We start from the raw sequence: 20,966 nt of genomic DNA, 5'->3' as shown, positions 1-20,966 counted from the left end.
CGCCCCGCTCCTGGGCTCGCGGCGGCGGGCGGCGGCGGCGGCGGCAGTGGGAGCGGCCGCCCCCATGTCGGGCCCGCGGGGCGCCCTGCAAGCCTGGTGCCGCCGGCAGTGTGAGGGGTACCGGGGCGTGGAGATCCGCGACCTCAGCGCCTCCTTCCGCGACGGCCTGGCCTTCTGCGCCATCCTCCACCGGCACCGACCCGACCTCCTGTGAGTCCGGCGGCGGCGGCGCAGGCCGCGCGGCACCGGCCTCGCCTCGCCCGCCGCCCCGGACGGGGCGCCGCGGGGCACAGCTGCGGCTCGCGGTCGCTGGGGGCTGGAGGAGGAGGAGATGGGTGGAAGGGGGGGCGCCGGGAGCTCCGTTTCTGGAGGGGCTGAGCAGTCCGAGCCCCCTTGCCCCTCTCCTGAGGGCTGCCAGGGCGGGCGGGGGGTCGTAGGGAGCTGGAGGCGCCGTAGGAAGCAGCTCCGGGCTGGCTGGCAGGGAGGGACAGAGCCTTCTCCCAGTGCGTGGATGTGGAGGGGGTTGGGAGCAGAGAGTGGGGCAGCAGCTCTGTTGCCTTCTGAAATAATTGGGTATGGGGGTGAAGGATGCTGTGTTTCAGTGAGTGACTTTCTGACCCGGGCTTGGAGACACATCAAGGTCAGGGTTAGCAGGAGTCGTGTGGTTTAAGGCAAAGAAGAGCATGGAGGTGGGCTAGGTCTGGCCTTGAGCTAGCGTACTGGTACTGCCGTACACCCAACTGAGAGTGGTGCCTGTCAAGGAAGAGGCATGATGCTGGGAGCTGGGTGTGGGGGTGTTTCGCCTCTGCAAGAGGTGGGCATTCCTGCTTCCTGAGCACCAGAGGCCTACCTGGCACAGGGACATTCCCAGCTGACAAAGGCAGCCACTCCGAAACACGCAGAGCCCTGGACTGGGTTGCTTCATGCTTTTGTTTCCATATTGTTTGCTGTGGATGCCGCACTGAAAGTAGAAGATACCAAATACCAGCAGGAATATCAGGCCTTGCTAGCCTCCCCTGGCAAATGTCTTGGAGTTGAGTTTCCTCCCTCAGCCTTCCTTTCGAAGGGTGACTCTGAGGGGGAATGTGAGTTTCAAGAGGCAGCCAGTGAGTTTGGGATTGCTTGGGGGCACAGTGTCAGGCTGGAGAAACTGGCTGAGCTGCTGGAAGGAATCTGCTCTGACCTGCTGCCGCTCTACCCTGCATGCCCCCGCGCCACTGGGAATCTGCCTTCCGTCTGCTCTAATCTTTGGTAGCCCTTGCAATGCAGGTAGGTATTGCCCCACCTTGCTGTGCCTCTGGCGTGCACACACTCCTCGCCTGTCAGCAAAGCCCAGTGCTGCGTCCCCTGTCACATTCTGCTCCGGGGCTGGTGGTTTTTCTTCTGAGGTTGCCTGAATTGACCAAGTCCTCTTTTTCTGAGCTGGCCCTGGGATGACCTTTTGTCATGACAGCAACAAAAAAGGCCATCTCTAGCAGGCAGAGGATTGACGGTGATGCCGCTGTGGAGCTGCAGTGCCCATGAGAGGGCAAAACAGGCCTGTCTTCTTACAAACAGAGGCTGAACAGGTAGGCTAGAAACCGAACTGCTGCCTGAGGTGGCCACTACAAAACCCTCAGCGTGGCATTCGGGAACCACCGAGAGCCGAGATGTACGGTGGCTTTGCATTGCTCTGAGTCTTGAGGGAGCTGAGTGGTCTTGTGTCCTGGCAGCTCCTGGGTGATGTGGCTCGCTCTGACCAGCTCACAAGTCGCAAGGCTGCTGGAGGGGAAGAGGCAAATTAAGGACAGGAACACTTGCAATTACTGTGTTTCTGAATTATTTTTTTTGTTGTGTGTGTGAGTGGCACAATAACTGGGAACTGAAAAGCAGAGGTTCAGCAAAAAAAGCTTATGATAAACACCACTAAAACCACCTGATGGTTTTCCATTAACCATATTTACCATCCCATTAAGCAGCAGCCACTGCTCTTAAGTAGTCAGTGGGCTTAAATCTGTTCCTGGCAGATGTCCTAACTAAATGCTTCACAGTTCTGCTGCACGAGCTGTATCATAGAGGCAAAGCCCAAGGCCTTACAAGGACATGGAACGTCGTAGAAGGATTTTCAGAGGGTGGTCAGGAGAGTAGCATCATTTCATCTGATTCCAGCTTCTTCAGCCTGTCCCAACTGGGAAATAGGAAGGTCAAATCAGAGCAGTAAATCTCCTGACAGCGGAGGAAAAGTAGTTTCCCTTCTTCTCTTCTAAAGTGCTTTCAGTCAGCTCGGTAATGGGACTTGGCAGGGATATGTGAGTACGTTTCTGACCTTGCGTGGTCCTTCGTGCGGGGCTCTCCTGACCCACATGAGACTGCTGCACTGCTCCCCAAAGGCGGACGTTCATCTGTACTCAGCTGCTTCCTTGCTTCCTGCTGGCTTCCACCTGGGTCGCAGAGGGGAGGAATGGGCACATCCATACAAGAGCTGAGGTGGAGCTCCCTTCTCTACCAGTGCAGCACTGCTTCTCTGGCACCCTGATCCTCTGGGCTTTCTTTTGCTGCTGAGGTGGCTGTTTGTTTGTCTGTCCTGGTTGCCTGACTCTGCCCAGATGCACCCCTGTTGCACTGCTGTGCTGGTAGGTGACACACTGGGGAAGAGGCTGTATGTGTGAAAGGCCGCATGTGTAAGTGAGGCTGAGGACAGTTTTCCAAGTGACCCCTGATTTGAACACAGTCACCTCGGGATAAGGCAGGTGGCATCAGAGGGATGCTCCCCTGGAGAGCTTTGGAGCAGCTCCTGCAGAGCTCTTGGAAACACTAGAGGTTTTGAGGATTTTTTGGGGATTTCTTTGTTTTTTGAAAGAAGTAGACTGGAAGCGTCTACTGAATCCGACTAAACATGTCTTGAACTGACCACCAAGGATGAGGTGCATACCTGCAGGACCTTCGTGTTGAACCATGAAGCTGATAGTCCCTGACTCTAGCTCCACTACTGTACACACCTCGCTTGGTTTCGCTGCCTCTCTTTCCCAGTCAGGGAAATGGGAAACCTAGATTTAGCTTCTGACTGCGCTGTTGGCTGTGTGATCTCGAGGCAAGACATTTAATCTTTTCTTTTCCCCTGTCAGTTAAGCTGGAAGCATCCAGGCCAACTTGACAATGGACTGTGGGGATTAATGAGTTTGTTTGCTCAGTGCTCTAGAAATCTAAAGCATGAAATTAGTGTTTACAAGGCATTTGCTGCAGCTTAGCAAAGCAGAAAGGATCTTTCAGTGTCCCAAGCTGTGCAGCCTCCCCAGAGCTCAGGGGAGGTTCTTGGCATTCAGGGGCGAGAAGAATAAGAGAGCATGGCACACGCCTTTCGAGTGCCGAGGGAGAGGCAGAGGCTTGAGGAAAACAGGAGATGAGAGCTGTGCGCTAGAAACACTGTTTTGTGTCCCCAGAGCTGTGGGTTTGGTTACAGGCAGGATCACAAATCTCATTTGTTCCTTCCCATGTACTGCCTGCATTTCTCTGACAAGACTGGAAAGCTGAAGGGCTTATTATGCGGTGCTGCCGTTAAAAGTGCTCATGATTTATGTTTGAGGAATCCAGGAATTTGCTCGGGTTTTAGCTGTATGGCGCACCCTTCCCCCTTCCCTGGGTCTGCTGTGCTCTCTGGCAGCTGCCCTAAACCCCGGAGTGCTTAGTGGCTCTGTATGGTTCTAATTAGGTAAGCACTTGGGATGTTATTTGTATGGAAATACTACTCCAGGATATGCTACGACGCTGGGGTTTGCTGAGTCAAGACAGTTGTTCAACTGGGGTATCCAGAGTCTCGCCTGTTCTTACATCCAGTCCCTGGGACTGGTATGTTGTCAGCAGAGGAGCCTGAGCGGGGCTGGATGAAAGGCTGCTGAGATCAGGGCAAGGAAATAATGTGACATGCAGCCACATGTCACGGAGCTGCGGGATGGCAAGTTCTGGCCTTTCTGCAGAGGAGGCAGGTTATAGAGAGGAAAGGGGAGTGTGTGTGTGGTGTGACTTTCCCCCATGCCTGGGAGGCCGTGCTCCTTGCACGTTGGTACAGGGAGCCTACCTGGAGCCATGGGGATGCTGCACAGCAGAGTGGCACGTGGGAGTGCTCATGTCGGGTGTGGTGGAGATCAGCGTGGTCCTACTTGGCTTGTTCGGAGAAGGAGCTGGGACATGCAGGGGAGAGGAACTGAGTAAACCGTGATGCCTGGGGCATCATACTGATGGACTTCAGTATCTTGGGTAAAAGCTGAGCGTCTGCAATCCTACATTAGTGGAAAAAATCCTCAGTTCCCACACTGCATGGGAGCTCCCCTGTTACCTCTTGAGCTTCATGTCCTCTCTGCTGGCATCTGCTTTCCCAGGCAGATTTGCCTTGGTTTACTAAAATGGCTTTGGTTTGCTGGGACAGAGTGGAATGGACTTTATGATTTGTCTGTCAAAAAATACTATCCCAGCCCAGGCCACCAAGGAGTCTTCAAGCTTCCAGCTGCACCACTCCCATATCCTGAAAGTGAGGGCATTCAAAATGAAGGTCATGAATGTTTAGAGGGCAGTTGATAGGTAACTTTGCTGTCATCACTTCTCCTGTGTTTCCAAGCTGGTATTTTCTTTAAAAGGAAAAAAAAAAAAAAAAATACTGCAAGGTTAAAGGGGTTTCTAGGCAAAAAAAAAAAAAAACCAACCCAAACTTAGGGGAAAAAACATCTCCCAGTGGAAAATAATCATAAATACAAAAAAGACACTAGTTTTCACATCAAAGCGAAGTCTGTGGCTGTAGCCTTTCCTCACCAGCACGTAGAGAGAGAAAAGTTGCAGTATTTTGAACAGGCTGAGTTCTGTGTGTGGATTTTCACGTGCTTTCAGAAAGGTGCTTAACACAGAGCTGAACGTCCAGCCCCATCTCCTCCATATCTGCCGCATTTGCTCCCGCAGCGGCAAGCAGCTGCGGTTTCATTTATCTGGGAGGAAGCAGCACCAGCAGCCTCTTGCTTTTGAACGGAGGAAGTCTAATTTTATGGTGGCCCAGGCAGCTGGGAGAATCTTCCTGAGCTCATCACGGACTTCCTCTGCAGCATCGGGAAAGGCATGCAAGTGGCTTTGGGAAGGGGCCAGTTGCCCTATGGTGCGGTGCTGGAGCGGAAAAGGCAATAAAATCCAAAGGGGGATGGAGGAAGGGAGGCTCCCACAGCCCCTCTCTGTGGGCACATGGCTGAGGATTTGCCATCTTCCCTGATTCCTGCACACCACCTTTGGGGTGGGGGACACACACTCCCCACCTCTAATCTGAATTGTCTTTCTGGGTTGGTCTCTCAAGCTTTGGCACCTCTCTCTGGGCTATTGGTGGCTTCGCCTGACCCTAAACCTCTCTGGGCTGTCTCCTCCTCCATGACTCCGGCTCCCAGGCACACTGAGCTGCTGCATGAGGGTTCTTTTTGCTAACACAGCTGAATCACAGAATCACAGAATGGTAGGGGTTGGAAGGGACCTCTGAAGATCATCTAGTCCAACGCCCCTGCCAAGGCAGGATTACCTAGGGCAAGTTGGACAGGAACACGTCCAGTCGGGTTTTGAAGGTCTCCAGAGAAGGAGACTCCACAACCTCTCTGGGCAGCCTGTTCCAGCGCTCCGTCACCCTCACAGTAAAGAATTTTTTCCTCATATCGAGGTGGAACTTCCTATGCTGCAGTTTGTGCCCATTGCCCCTCGTCCTATCCCTGGGCACTACTGAAAAGGGACTGGCTCCATCCTCCTGACACCCACCCTTCAGATATTTATAGACATTGATAAGGTCCCCTCTCAGCCTTCTTTTCTCCAGACTAAACAGCCCCAGGTCTCTCAGCCCTTCCTCATATGAGAAATGTTCCGGTCCCTTAACCATCTTCGTAGCCCTCCGTTGGACCCTCTCCAAAAGTTCCCTGTCTCTCTTGAACTGGGAAGCCCGGAACTGGACACAATACTCCAGATGAGGCCTCACCAGTGCAGAGTAGAGGCGGGGGAATAACCTCTCTCGACCTGCTGGTCACGCTCTTCTTAATGCACCCCAGGATACCATTGGCCCTCTTGGCCACCAGGGCACATTGCTGTCCCATGGATAACTTACTGTCTACCAAGCTGAGATCCTTCACAGCAAGGGGCTGTAATTGGTTTAGCGTGATGCTGTTTTCACGCATTATACTCATGCATACATGCAAAAGGTATAACTAACTCCTCCCTGTATTTCTCCCCCTCTGTTGAAAACCACTTTAACCTTCTGCTCCTCTGATGAAGGCAGCTCGTCAATCCCTGTGGCCAGGCTGATTCAATCCCCTAAAGGGATCCAGGGGCACAAGTGAAATGCCACAACATGTTTGGGTTGGGAACTGCTGGGGTTCTTCTCTGTGCTCTGAGTGCCTTGCATTCAGTAAGCAGCCTTGGACGCAACCGAGGACGGTTTGCTGTGTACTGCAAGTGCTGGGGGGCAAGAGAGGAAAGAAGTGCAGTTTAAAACCAGCTGTGTCACCCCAGATCCTGGAGTGGCCTCAGATCCTTTGAGGTGTGGTGCCGGAGGGTTTGTCTAAGGACTGTCATAGGAAGGAGAGATCTAGCACAGGCGACTCTTTCTCTTAAGGTGGGGGATCTGCTTCCCCATCCTCCTCCTGCTGTTGTGCTGGTGGCCTTGGAGGGGCAAGTTTGGCGTGATGGGCACCATTTGGTGCAGCATTGTGTGGTGCTGATTGCAACATGGCCCTGGTATTTCAGCAGCCTTTAACCATGAGGGCAGAACAAGCAGGTAATGAGAGACAAGAATGACATTTTAATTTCCTGGCCACCACCCATTTGGGACTTGCTTTCTTTTTTTAATTACAATTTCCCTTTGGTTTCCTTGTCCCTTTACAAGCTGAAATCTGGTTTGCCAAGGTTTTGTTTATCTAGTGTCTTACATGTTGGATTGTTGTAATGCCCCAGGAAGGTTGGCTGTCCTGAGAACCTGTGTGTGGTGGCATTGGGGCCCTCTTCCTGTGCATCTCATGTGGCTTTTTTTGTGCTTCCTCATTTCAGAGACTTTGATTCCCTCTCCAAGGATGATGTCTATGAGAATAACCGCTTGGTAAGTCCCCATTATTCTGTACACAAAAGGAATAAAGGACATCAGAATGACTTGATGAAGGTCATGTATTGTGGGAGGACTTTGTGACAGTGGTGAAGGGGTGAGAAAAATCTGTGTTTGTAAGTAACAGGCAGGAGCTTCTCTGGAAACAAAAGGGAATCTGAAACATCAGATTCCAGCCTGGACTGAAGAGAAGATAAGATGGTAATCCTGATAGTTGCCCAGACGACATCTCAGGTGAAGGTTAAAATGGTGCAACATCATCTTGATCTCAGCTGTTTTAGGCTTGCAGGCAATGGAAGCAAGAAGCTAGTTTTACTCCACACGTAAGCAGAGAGGAAGGTCATAGTGGACCTTGGCTGGTCTGCAGTGTTTCCCTCCTGCTTGGGACAGCTGGAGCCACCAGCAGAAGGAGGCAGTGGAGAATGGGAAGATGGCCAATACCAGGGGCTAGGGGTTGGACAGAGCAGCAGTAGCCTTTTTATTTCTCTGAGAGAAAGACCTAATTGCCGCAGGCTCCATCTGATAGTCCATGGAGAGACATGGGCCATCACCTTCCCAAGACAAGTTAAGCTAGGTCATTTGGGTTTTTGGGATTAGGGCTCTCCAGTTGGGTCCTGGCCATGCCCTTTCCTAGACCAGTTGGCCCCTTTCAGCAAATAGAAGCTATCTTTTCCCATTCGAGACCAATGCAACAGGTTTCTTGCCTAAGCTGAGGTCTGTTATTGTTCCTGCTGCTTGCACTCTTGTGACCAGCAAGGCTTAGTCCAGAGAACTGACTTAAAGTCAGGCTGAGCACAGCTGGGTATCCGCAGTGGGCATTTTACACCCCCAGTTACTGCAAGTAGCCATTTTCATTTATTTCTCCATTCCTTTTCTTTAGATCCCACACCCTGTACAGCATCTTGTACCCAAGAGATCAGGCACCTTTGGTCTTTACCCACACCCTGCACCTAGCACCTCACCAATCAGTGCCCACACCGCTCCCGTCCCCTCCTGACTCGCTTTCTCTTCAGTCCCTGCTGCAGTCTTGCGTCCCCTCTCCCTCAGACATCATTGTGGGTATGCTGCTGGCGGCACAACAGCGGGATGGCCGGTGTATAGCCAGTAATCCACATACACCACTAAGTGGGAAGCTCTCAAACAGCTATTTTCTTCCTTCACTCCTTCCTTTCAAGTAGTTCTGTATGCAATCATAGGAGCTTTGTGCTTCTTATCACAATGTCCTTGTCATTTCTGCTCGCTGAGACACAGAAAAGCACTGAAGTGGCTTGTGAATGGCAGGCTGCTGGCTGTTGAGCAGAGATGGCTGTTAACGGCAGGAGGGGTCGACATGACACCTCAGAGTGTGAAAGGATAGGTAGGGTCAGTGTTTCTGTGGGGTGAGCATTTAGGGTTGCCAGAGCCACTGCTCAATAAAACTGGTGTTTGGCTGCATCGCTGGAATTATCTTCCAGCCCTTGGCCCTTCACGGTGCCAGCTCTCTGCCGGGTTCTTGCATGAAGACACAGGTCGTGTGCCCGTTTCGCGGGTTGAAAAAACACTGTGTTTTTTTTTTTTCCGGTGAAAACTGAGACTTCCTGAGAGTTACCCTCTCTGTCCCAGTGCAGCAGCCAAATGCCAAGACCCCTCAGGTGGGAGTTGCAGGGGCGCAGGCAGCTGAAATGACTTTGAGGAAAGGGCAGCTGCAGCAATTTGTTCCCTTGCGTCTGATGCCACCTTTCCAGTGAAGTGGCATGTCTGGGAGCCTCTGTCTGTCAGGGATGCCATAGGCTTAACCTTCTTAACTACTTAACCTCCCCCAGGTCCTTTCCACCTTTATTTCTCTTATTTTTCAGAGAGCATCAGTTTTCTCTCCTTACCATCTCTCTCTGCTGTCCCTGCAGGCCTTTGAATTGGCAGAGCGGGAGCTGGGCATCCCAGCCCTGTTAGATCCCAATGACATGGTCTCCATGAAAGTCCCTGACTGTCTAAGCATCATGACGTACGTGTCTCAGTATTACAACCATTTCAACAACCCCAGCCAAGGTGAGTGTCCTCCCAACCCTCTGGCTTCCAGTTTGCCCCTACTTGAGTACTGGAAACCCAGTGGTACCTTGTGCTTCCACCTTCCTATGGCAAATGGGAGCTGTGTGTGTTTGTGGGGAAGGGGAGAGGAACAGGTAGTACCTGCTTCTCCTGGATCTTGCTGGTGTGGGTGAGGAAGACCTGGAACAGGGTGTCGAGTAGGGTGAGGTTTCACAAGAGGTGGGGAGTGATGGAACAGCTCAGGCTGCAGAAAGAGGAACGCCTTGTTTCTCCTCCCTCGACGCTGCATTCCTGCCGCTTGGGTTGGGCCACCCCTGGTGCTCATCAGACCCCTTTGTGATCTGCTTTAACCCACTAACATGGGAGAAAGCTAGCTAGGCAATACACCTACAGTAGTTAATTTTTGTCACAATGGTTAAGTGTAAAGCAACCGGAGGACAGAGGGAGAGGGTCCAGGGTGAAGTGTCTCAAATCAGCTCATCTGTCCTTGCAACTGCGACCTGGGCTGAGTGCTGCTCTGAGACAGCTTTTCCAGGGCATCCTTCCTGGGTGGAGACGAGGGCTCCAGGTCTCCTCTGCTCCACTATCTAGCCACAATGTCAGCTAAATCTCTTCCACGTGCCTGTGCTTCTCTAGGGATGCTGGCTGCCCAGCCAAGCACTCCCGCTGGGGACTGGTGTGTGAGTGCCAGCCCTGACGGACAAGGGGTGCTTTGCAGACCTGTTGACAGCCTGGAAGCCCTGGAGCCTAGCGTGTTGCAACAATACATTAGCAGCTACCCGGGGTGCTCTGGGCTTTAAGCATTGCTTAGGGAGTTGGTTGCAAGGAAGTCAAGCAGAATTTGATGCGTAAATCAAATCACAGTGAGAGGCTGGGGTCCCTGAGCCATTGAAGGGGATTCACAGCAGGGCTAGGCTCTCTGGCAGCCTCGCAGCCGACCCATTATTAGATTGTGTTTGTTTTGTCCCACTAAAATAGGCACTGAAGTGTCGGGAGTGGCAAGTCCCATTCTGTGTCACAAGGCTGGATGATTTTTTTTCTCCTCCCCGCCCCTTTGCTCACATGGGTGGCGTGAGTCACCCTCTTGGTGCCTGACCCTCCTTGCCTTCTGCCTCCAGCCAGAGTCCCTCCGCCTATGAAGCGCCCAGCTGCTGCCTCCTCGCCTCCTCTGCTGTCCCACAAGAAGCCCGTGGCTGTGGTCGAGAGTCCCCCGGCACCACAGGTACCTAATTTCTTGATTCAAAGCCAGCCATAGGCAGAGGTCCTCCCTGTGCTGCAGGTGAGGAGACAGGAGAGAGCTCGTCACAGCAGAATGCATCCGTACAGGGGGCTAACTGTATGTTTTGGGGTAGGAGAGGTGTTTGGCATTTTGGTGCCTTGGAGGACCCAGCTGAGAGAGTCGTTTCTCTCTATGAGTCTGTGGACTGAAATATGTCCATGGCAGGCAAGAGGCTGGGGGGGGATTGGTACTTGAGCCACCCAGGGCACAAACACCCTCCTTCCTAGGAGAGGATAACTCTATAGATGAGGAAGGAGCAGGAATGTGGGATTAGAAGAGCAGAAAAGATGCCTTTTTCTTTCTTGGCCCTTTATTTCAAGTTTTAGTGAATGTCTGGGATGGCACATTTTCCAAATAGAGGAGGTTCCCCTTGCAGATCCCCACTGCACGGGATTTAGATGAGTCCCTTCCACAGCATTTCAGCCTTGCCTCTAGATAGGGGCAAGGCACCTTTTGGAGTGGCCCCCTCTAATTTGGGAAGAGGCAGCCTGCCTGTGCCTGGACTTGGAGGCAGCTGTTCTGTGCATTGTTGGACCCTGAGGTCAGCCCCTGAGCTGTGCCATAAGCACTCAGCTGTGGACCTTGCATGGGGAACAGCTGCTCTGGAGGAGCCGTGGGCTGGGGAGTGGCTCGTGGCGCATGTCCTGAGCTCCTCATGCTTTGTGTCTCAGGACGATGCCCCCTCGGACCCAGCAGAGCAGTCCCAGCGCACCACGCTCAGCAGTACCTGTGCGGCCTGCCAGCAGCACGTCCATCTGGTCCAGCGCTACCTGGCCGAGGGCAAGCTCTACCACCGCCAGTGCTTCAGGTATGTCACAGCCAGGCCTGGTTGGCGCAGCTGCTCTCCCCGGGCAAGCTGGAGGTCTGCAGGCAGCTGCACCCTGCCTTCATGTGTCCTTGTCCTTGGGCAACACAGTGCCTGAAATGGTACTGAAGAGGGTCTGTTTGCCTGCCAGCCCTGTCCCAGGGGTCTGACCAGCCCCTTGTGTACAGACCTGTGCTGCTTGCCTCCTCTTCTCCCTGCCTAACCTGCTCTCTTGTGCTTTCCCAGTCCACTGACTTGGGATCCCAGCCCCTTTTTCTTTTCCCACCTCCATAAACCAGGATACTCTGCCTCTTTACCACCTGCCTACCCAGAACCCCCAACACCATCTTTTGATGAAGTCTAAGCCAGGACATCATCCCACAGACGTCCTTCCACCTACATTCCACATCCTCAAGTGGATATACAGGCTCCCACCCTGCCTGAGGTGGTGTTGAGCTCTCGGGAGGGCATGTGGAGAGCTGCAGACTGTTGCCAAACTGAGGAATGAGGGATTAGACGTCAGCAGCTCTGTGGTTACTCCCTGGGTGCAGGTCCTTACCTGCAGCACCTGTGAAGTCATTTCACTTTGCTTTCCCTGCTCTGATGAAGGGATGAGATCTCTCCTGTGAGCCACAGGACAAGAGCTGGCAAGTGGGCAGCTGGCATTTGAGGACAGAAATGTTGAGCCACTGGGAAAATATGGGAGGTCTCACTCACCTGTATAAACAATTCCTGCCTAAGCCAGCAGAGGATGTGTCATAGAAACAGCGTTGCAGGAAGGGAGCTGCACTGGGGCCCATCAAGCTTCCCATCTGCAGCTGAGGCAAAAACAGGTGCTTTGGGGTGCAGGTGCAGCATTGCTCACGGACCAGGAATAGGAGAGGTGCTGTGTCTGCCTTGGCACAGCTCATGGCCCTTCAGACTGAGCAGTGAAATCCCTGTAATTTCATCCTTAGTGTTTTGCCTCCTTATGCTTTTCTTGTCTTTGTTGGGTTTTTTTTTCCCTCTGCTAATTCATGGGTGCTTGGTCAAGAATGTCCTGTGGCAGTGTTTTCTGTGGGTTGACGGAGATAAAACCAAAACAAACCTCTTTCTCCCCTTGTCCAAACTTGCCACCTCTCATTTCATGATACCCCTTCTCTCTAGAGCCCCTGTGTCCTCATGCTTCTGCTCTACATTTCAAAGGAAATCCCAGGCAACTGGACACCCAGAGCAGAATTCCTCACCAAAACTATCTGCTTGCAGTGTAGGGCAGCCAGCTGCTGGGAGCACCAGGTATTCAGGCAAGAAGAAACAAGCTTGGTTTTCATGGGAGTGCTTGATCGGCCCCTTGCCCTCAGCTCTCTTTCATGTATGCTATCCTCCTCCCTTCCCAGGTGGAAAAGGGCTGACTTGGTTGCCAATGCTGCGTATTACGCTTGTGCCTGGAGGGCTTCATTAGGGAGGATTCAAAGGCTCAGTGTGGAAGGAGTGGATGATCCAAAGAGATGTGGCAGACAGTGAAGGACGGGAAAGCTATTAGCTCAGTTTCAACAGGCAAGGCAGAGTGAATGTAAGAACAGCACTACTGTGTCATTCCCTGGTGCTCCCAGCCAAATGTCCTGGTGGTGGCCATGGTTGGCACCAGCGAGGGCAAGTGTGAAACTGGGCTAGGCATGTATGTTGCTTCTCTTGTGTACTCTTCAAGTCCCCAGTGTAGGGATTTTCTGTGTTGGAAGCGGTGTCATTTTATTTAATACTCGGTGTTTGGTGGTTTTTTGTTTTATTTTTTTCCCATACAAATGTGTCTGATGGTTCTTTAATCCACCTGGACCCTTGGCCCCCACAAGGCAGCCCACAGCCTCCCTGTGCCAGTTCTGAACCAGCAGCTCCCTAATTCCAGTTGACACTCCCTGTTTCATATCTGTGAATGGTTGATCCCTTTCACCCTCCCAGGGCTGCCTGTGATCTTGTAGCCCCTCCTGTCCCCCACTAGCTGCATCTTTTCCAGGAAAACCGTGGGTTTCTAGTTTTCCAGGTCTGGAAACCATGCTGTATTCCAATATCAGCTGTTGCCCTTCCACATCTATTAAAACCTTTCTGCATTGAAGGAGGAACCCAAATGCGTGCAGTATTTGAATTGTGAACTCCCTGTGGGTTCACACAGTGGCATGGTGACGTTTCTCTGTTCCTCTCCTTTCTTGAATGACTTCCCCATGACCATGCTAGGATTTAGTAGCAGGGGTGGCAACTAACTCCATGGCCCTGCAATGATCTCCCAGGTGTGTTGTCTTTCCTGAGGATGGGATGGCGTCCCCATCTCACGAGGCACTCTCTTCTTGTTGGCAGGTGTAAGGAATGCTCCAGTACACTGCTCCCGGGGTCATACAAGCCCGGGTCAGAGGCAGGGACTTTCGTCTGCACGCAGCATCGTGGTAAATTGGCTGTGAGCGGAAAGGCAGAGAGGAGGCCCAGCCCAGACCGACGGTCGCCAGAGCTAAGAACTGAAACTGGGGCTGGCAGCATGGGTGAGGACACCCTCCCCACAGGAGTGGACGTGGGGAAGGATGACGGTGACTCCCTGGAGAGCACAGCAGAGACCCATATGCCTGCAGAGGGGTCAGCCAGCCCAGCGGAGAAAGACAGCATGCCCGGCAAAGCAGAGACAGCGGTGCCCCTTGCCCACACAGGCAGCGGGGTGCCCGTCTCCCAAACTCCCCCCAGACCTCCCCTTCCCAGCAAGCCCACGGTGCTCACCCAGGACAAAGCCAGCTCACTGGACAGACGGCTGAGAGACACACGGCCCACCCCTGCCCCAAGGAGGGCCACCGATGCGTCAGCACTCTCCCTTTCGATCTCTCACCCTGTCCCCCGGCCCAGGTCCATCCCCCAGGGTGAGAGCAGCGAGTGTGGGCCTGGCATGGTGAATGGTAAGAACACAGTGGTGGCAGGGGTTACCGTCTGCCTCTGCAGTAGCCAAGATGGTCAGCTGCAGGTTGGATTAGTTTTGCTCCTTCTCTGCAGCCTGACGCCCTTCTGTATCAAATAAATCTCAGACTCGGACACCAAGCCTTCGGTTGCCAGCCATTCCCATAGCGGGGAGCCTGCTCCCTTGTATTTATTTCTCTGGAGCTCTCAGGGGGGTGCTGCCAGCGTGGCGGAAAGGTGGCTGTGCTAGAGCAGTTCACAGGTGTGGGAACAGTGGGGCAGGTCAGTTCTCCAGGTGTAGCTTCAGAGGTGGGTGGGGAGAAAAAGGCAAGGGGGACTTTTGGGGTTGACTGACTGTGGGAGAAATGCCATGAGGTCTTCAGGGAGTGGGAGCAGCCAGCCTTCTGCAGGGAGATGTGTAAGAGGTGTCTCGTGTTGATTTAACCTCTTTCTTCATGTCCTTTGGTGTTGTGACAGTCTGACCCTGTGTCTTTCTAGGTAGGGTACCTGAACCCAGCCCCCCTGTCCCAAAACCCCGAGGGAGACCCTGCTCCTCTGATCGGTACGTCCTTCTGTTCACAGGTCACCTGCAAACCCCATAGCAAGACAGGGCTGTGGGGATGGCTCAGCTGTGGTCTCCTCTCCCACCTGCATCAGCCCCTGCTCTTAGGAGGGTGTAGCCTATAATCAGGTCCCTTCCCTGATGGGTGCCAGTACAGTCAGGCTGACAGTGTTGGTCCATATCCCCCAGGGTCTTTGTCTCTTGGGGTTTGTAAAGAGTTTGGGGGCTTCAGAAAGATGTTTTTGTGGCACATGCAGGCTGCCAAGTGCCTTCTGAGACGGCCCTACTTGTGGGTGATGAGAAGGGGACACTTGTCTGCCTTGTGGAGTGTTTGTCCTGGGAAAGGTCCAGTGCAGGGATGTTGTGAGTGCCTGGCTGCAACCTTTACATGTCCTGGGCTCTTACCCAGGAGCCCGCTGGCATTGGTTCATTCTTGCCTGCTCTTGGGACAGAGAGGTTGCACGAGCACTCCGTGTTCGCAACAGCCACGGAGCGGGTGCATGCGGCAAGTGACGGCTGCTTTCCTGGTGAGCAGTGATTCACTGAGCCGTGGTGCGGGCTGGCTGTGGGCTGTGCCTCCAGAGGAGCAGGGGATTTCCACCGCAGGAGTTAATGAGGAGGGGTCAGTCCCTGGGACGCTCTGAAGGCGACAGACAGTCCTCTGAAGTGTAGGAATGGAGCATGACCACAGAGGGCAGTTATCTGGTCTTGACTCCCCCTCCATGCACAGCCTGGGGAGCAGAGCTGGTTGTAGGAATGGTGTTGGGGAGGGAAGAACAGCTGTGCCCATAAAGCTCAGCTTTTACTATTGCTTAGCAGGCTGTAATACTCAGAAACCAAAATGCTGGGCCCAGCGGGTGAGCCAGGCAGGCTGTGCTTCCCTCAGGCCTGTAGGTTTGCCCACAGAGAACAAGACACTCTGTGTCTGGGGAAGACTAGAGCCACCCTTGGATGAGAAAGCTGCTTCTGTATGGGAGGTGTCCTGCTCCATCCATCCTTTTCCCTGAGGGCTAAGTTCCTCTCCTGTGCGTCACCCTCCTGGCGCGCTCCCTCCCCCCCTCCCCCCCTCCCCCCCTCCCCCCCTCCCCCCCTCCCCCTCTCCCCCTCTCCCCCCTCCCCCTCTCCCCCTCTCCCCCTCTCCCCCTCTCCCCCTCTCCCCCTCTCCCCCTCTCCCCCTCTCCCCCTCTCCCCCTCTCCCCCTCTCCCCCTCTCCCCCTCTCCCCCTCTCCCCCTCTCCCCCTCTCCCCCTCTCCCCCTCTCCCCCTCTCCCCCTCTCCCCCTCTCCCCCTCTCCCCCTCTCCCCTCTCCCCCTCTCCCCCTCTCCCCCTCTCCCCCTCTCCCCCCCTCTCTCTCCCCCCCCCCCCCTCTCTTCTCCCAGTGCTGGAGCTGCTGCGAGAGCCAAGGACCCACCGTGGATGGCCTTAGTGCAAGCAGAGCCCAAGAAGAAGCCAGCTCCCCCTCCACCCCTAGGCAGCAGCCATGAGACTCTGAGCAAGACTTCAGAAGAGGAGGATGGGGAGGAGGTGGGGAAAGCCAGGAGTGAGGAGAGCAGATCTGATGCCACAGAGCCCAAACCATACAACCCCTTCGAGGAGGAGGAGGAGGAGGAGGAGGAGGAAGAGGAGAGCGCTGCTGCCCAAAAGAGCACACCTGAGCAGGAGCAGAGCGAGACTGCTGCCAAGCCTCTCCACCCCTGGTATGGCATCACTCCTACCAGCAGCCCAAAGATGAAGAAGCGGCCAGCTCCGCGAGCTCCCAGTGCTTCCCCACTAGGTGAGCTTCCCCGCACCCCCTTATCCCTCCTCCGCGACTCCTGTGCAGCCCCTTGGTGGCTCCCCCTTCCCAGGGTGCCTCTGCATCACCCTGGCTGTCCAGGCCTTCACGCAGTGATGGTTGTGCTGGGACTTGTGTTAGTCATGTCCTCTCTACCCACTGGAGCACAGCACTGGCAGGCAAGACCTTTTCTCTGGAGGGTCCCATCTGTCCTCTCTGAGGACAGACACTGATTCCCTTTGTACTCATGACTGCCCCCAGTACATACCACTCTCCCCTTTTCTCCTAGCTTCCCCCCCTTCCTCCCTGAGCTCTCCTTTTGCTTTGCAGCCCACCACCCCATCTCCAGGCTGTCACACTCCGAGCCATCGTCCTCCACCCCATCTCCAGCCCTCAGCCTCGAGAGCATCAACTCTGAGAGTTCAGCGAAGGTGCTGGGTGATGCCGACGAGGCCTTGGTGCCCAAAAGCTCCTCTGAGCCCACTGTCCACATGCCGACGGCCACCAAGACCTCTAGCACTGACACGCCACTGGCCAGCATCTCTTCCAGCGAAAGCCCTGCTGCCCCAGCCAGCCTCTCCACCAACTCCTCCTTCTCCTCCTCCAGTGAGCTGGCCAGCTTCAGCGGAGAGACACAGTCAAGCACCCCACATGCCAGCAGGAGCGTCTCTGCTGGCAGCTTAAAGACCAGCCCCAGCCGGCTGCCCCCCAAGCCTCCTGCTGGGACTAGCCCTACACCCATCCTCTTGGCTTCAGATGGGAGTGCTGGGAGCCCTAAGACCCCCTCCTCGCCCAAGCCACAGCTGAAGGTGAGACGGTGACCTTCCACCCATCCCGATCAGGGGGCTTTTCTTCCCCATCCATCACTTGGTCACAGTGGGGTTCATGAGTCCAGGCTTGCAACTTAGGCAGGTTTGGTGTGTGACTCCCTGAAAGCAAGACTTGGGCACATGCTCGTTAAATCATGGCTCTGCTTATACTCTGCCTGCCCCACATGCTAGAGAAGAGGCGGGAGGGATGTCTTGTGCTCAGAGAAAATAGGAAGGGAACCATGAAGGAAAATAATTCAGCATGCTTGTTAGAGATGAGGCTGGGGAACTTATGCCAAACAGGAGCACAGCTGTTTTTTGCCCCATGGCTAGGCTGCTGGTGGAGATCAGTGCTGTGTTCTTCTAGGAGGATGTGAGGCAGGATGAACCTGAGGGCTGCCCTGTCTGCTCAGTCCCAGCTGTTGGGATGCTATATCCCTTCCCTTTCCCAGACCCTCATGTATCTCCTTTTGTCCCCCCCGCTCCAGTCTTCCTGTAAAGAGAACCCCTTCAACCGGAAGCCATCACCTGCTGCCTCTCCCTCCGCAAAGAAACCTCCCAAGGGCTCTAAGCCAGTGCGTCCTCCTGCACCGGGACATGGCTTCCCACTGATCAAACGCAAGGTAAAAGGGCCCTCGGGAGCAGGGGGGCAAAAGCCAGGTCTGCACTATCCCCCAGGGCTATAGCTGTATACGTGCACCCCGCTGATGCATGTTTGGGTAGGGGTTGCAGTAGAGGGCTGTGGCTGGGGAGGATGGTGTCTAGGCTAGACACAGTTGGTGGCAGCACCATGGTCTCCCTTTGCTCCAGAGTGGGGTGGGGATTTCAGGTCCACACTTAGGTGAAGCATTCTGTTGTCCCCGTGCCTCCGCTAGTGTTGACCAGCCTCAGGGTTACCCCTGGAAACCGGGGGTTGATGGTAATGGAAGTCTCTGCCGTGTGGTTTGGCAGGTGCAGACAGATCAGTACATTCCCGAGGAAGACATCTATGGGGAGATGGATGCCATTGAGCACCAGCTGGACCAGCTGGAGCACCGTGGCGTGGCCTTGGAGGAAAAACTTCGCAGTGCTGAGAATGGTATGTGATAGGACAAGAGGAAATGGCCTCAAGTTGCGCCAGGGGAGGTTTAGATTGGATATTAGGAAAAATTTCTTCACTGAGAGGGTGGTCAGGCATTGGAACAGGCTGCCCAGGGAGGTGGTGGAGTCGCCATCTCTGGAAGTGTTCAAAAAACGTGTGGATGTGGCGCTTCAGGACATGGTTTAGGGGACATGGTGGTGCTGGATTAGTGGTTGGACTTGATGATCTTAAAGGTCCTTTCCAACCTAGTGATTCTGTGATTCTGTGTGATTCTGTGATTCTGTGATGGGCTCTGTGGATGTGGGGCAGGACGGGACCCTAGGGCTGCCCTGTGTTTAGCCAAGGAGAATGCAGTGGTGACTTCCTTCCTGCTGATGCTGGGGTTGGAAGAGCACAGGGGGCTGTGCTGGACTCCAAGGACGGTCACAGCCATACCATGGACACAGAGATGTCCGTAGAATGGAAACATGGGAGAAGAGTTAAGGTCCCTCTGGGGCTCAGGAACAGGCTGAGGTCAGGTTGGCTCTAACCCAGTGCTGCTCTCCTGGCTTGGCAGAGCCCATCCTGCTGCAAAGTGATGGGATCCTGCAGGGCTGGGGATGGCTTTGAATTGTCCCTTCGCTTGGCAGACAGCCCTGAGGACAGCCTGCTGGTGGACTGGTTCAAACTCATCCATGAGAAGCACATGCTGGTGCGCCACGAATCAGAGCTCATCTACATGTAAGTGTGTGCGCACGTGTGGGTAGGCACTGACGCTCGTGTGGGAAGCCCTGCCACAGCCCTCCTGAAATTGTGCTTCTAGTGGAGAGCCTGACACGGCCTCCTTGCCTGGAGGAGGGAGGGAAAGAGGCCAAGCAGACAAATGTATCCAAACACACTCGGAACTGACCCACTGTGAGTCACCAGAGCCCCTGCAGCATCTCTTCCAGGAAGGCCTTGAGCAGTCAGGTTTGGCCCCATCTGGTGCTTGGCTCCCTGGCCCTTTGGCTCTACAGGATAAGATCAGCATCTCGGTGTTTTTTTCTAAGCGCACCCCATACCTTGGGATGATGTTCTGCCTCTCTGGAGCCTTGCAGTGGTTCCTGGCAGTGCCCCCTTCCCTTCCAGCTTCAAGCAGCAGAACCTGGAGCAGCGGCAGTCGGATGTGGAGTACGAACTGCGTTGCCTCCTCAACAAGCCAGGTAAAGCATCACTCTGCATGAAGTTGCCTCCATTTTCCTCCCGGGCTTCATCCCCTCGCTCTGTCTTGGTGGGTCTCAGGCAAAGAGAGACAGATGGTTAGGGATGCCAGTGCAATCGTCTGTCTTTAGAGATGAGACCCCATCTCATTGCCTGTCGCAGCCTTGTGCAGGGACAGGCTCCTTTTGTGCCCATGGGATGCCACCTGCAGGGCTCTCCCTCCACAGCACCACTAGCCCAGCTGGCCCTGCAGCATGGCAAGGTAGCAGTGGATAGTGCTATGTGATCTCTGCCCCAAAAGCTCTTGAGTTTCAGAACTTCTTCAGCCATTTAATTGCCTGTCCTTCCTTGGGGTTTGGCTGGGTAGAGAAGGACTGGACTGATGAGGACCGAGGGAGGGAGAAGGTGTTGATGCAGGAGCTGGTGACCATCATTGAGCAGAGAAACGCCATTGTGAACTGCCTGGACGAGGACCGGCAGAGGTGAGTAAGGAGTAGGCTGGGCTGGGGGAGAGGGGAAAAGTGCAGCCTGTCTGACTCAGTACCACATGAATGGCTCGTGGGGGTGTCCCAAGATGTTCCTGTTGCTGACGTCTTTCACAGGTTTCCTGATCCTTGTCGTTTTGAATGCCTTGTGTGGGGAAAGACAGGGCAGTATGTGCATGCAGCACGTGGGATTTATCCTGCTGGTAGCACATGCTCAGAAGACAGTGATGAATCTGCCCCTCTGTGGCTTATAAGTAGGAGTCTCTCTAGCCTTAAACAATACAGCAGCTGTTTTTCAGGGCTATATTGCTGATCTCTTTCTCATTCTGTCTTTCAGAGAAGAGGAGGAGGATAAAATGTTGGAAGCCATGATTAAAAGGAAAGGTAAGAAACAATTGGGAAGATTTTTGGAGTGATGTTTTCACTGCTGACCCCAGCGAGGGACAGTATGAACCATTCATGAAACTGTGTGAGGAGGAGAGAGTGAATCTATTCCGTGTAGACTCTGGAGTCTTTCCTGTAAGGCCATTAAGGTTTGGGGCACAGTTGTGCTGTGCACCCCTGTTATCACAGAAAGAAGTGTGTATAGAGGGCTTTGATTCATGGCTCTTGCCCTTACCCCTGTTGTCGTGCATGTGTGCAACTGTGAGCATCCTGCAGTAACAACCTCCCTTTGCAACCCCAGAATTTCACAAGGAGGTGGAGACCGAGAGCAAGAAGAAGGGCAAATTCAAGCCCATGAAGGTGCTGAAGCTGCTGGGCAACAAGCATGACTCCAAGAGCAAGTCGCCCAAGGAGAAAAGCTAGAGCAGGGGAACACCAGCAGTGGGAGGGATGTGCTGCCCGACTGCCATGGCCTCTCTGCAGCTGGCTGGGATGCCTGCCAGGAAACGGGGGCTTGTCTCCTTCAGCTCCCCTCAACTCTCCCCTCGCTCCCTCCCCAGGCACTGGAGCTGCTACCTCGGGGAGACGCCAGC

The 20,966-nt window shown here is 54.3% G+C and overlaps 1 protein-coding gene across 1 annotated transcript; it reads left to right on the top strand.

Moving 5' to 3' along the window:
- Window positions 1-64: 64 nt before the first annotated feature.
- MICALL1 (MICAL like 1) lies at window positions 65-20,796 on the top strand (the record flags this gene model as incomplete). The annotated part of the gene is made up of 16 exons (XM_081999941.1): window positions 65-210; window positions 7,033-7,081; window positions 8,968-9,109; window positions 10,228-10,331; window positions 11,060-11,196; window positions 13,522-14,102; window positions 14,599-14,662; window positions 16,041-16,435; window positions 16,766-17,244; window positions 17,733-17,867; window positions 18,196-18,322; window positions 18,955-19,045; window positions 19,433-19,506; window positions 19,872-19,986; window positions 20,327-20,373; window positions 20,675-20,796. 16 exons carry the CDS (start codon window positions 65-67, stop codon window positions 20,794-20,796), a joined length of 2,808 nt encoding a protein of 935 aa, XP_081856067.1.
- Window positions 20,797-20,966: the final 170 nt, after the last annotated feature.

Source organism: Phaethon aethereus (assembly GCF_964289735.1).
Source record: "Phaethon aethereus genome assembly, chromosome: 1".
In the NCBI taxonomy this organism is placed as follows: Eukaryota; Metazoa; Chordata; class Aves; order Phaethontiformes; family Phaethontidae; genus Phaethon; species Phaethon aethereus.
This window is presented reverse-complemented; position numbering and strand designations above follow the sequence as displayed.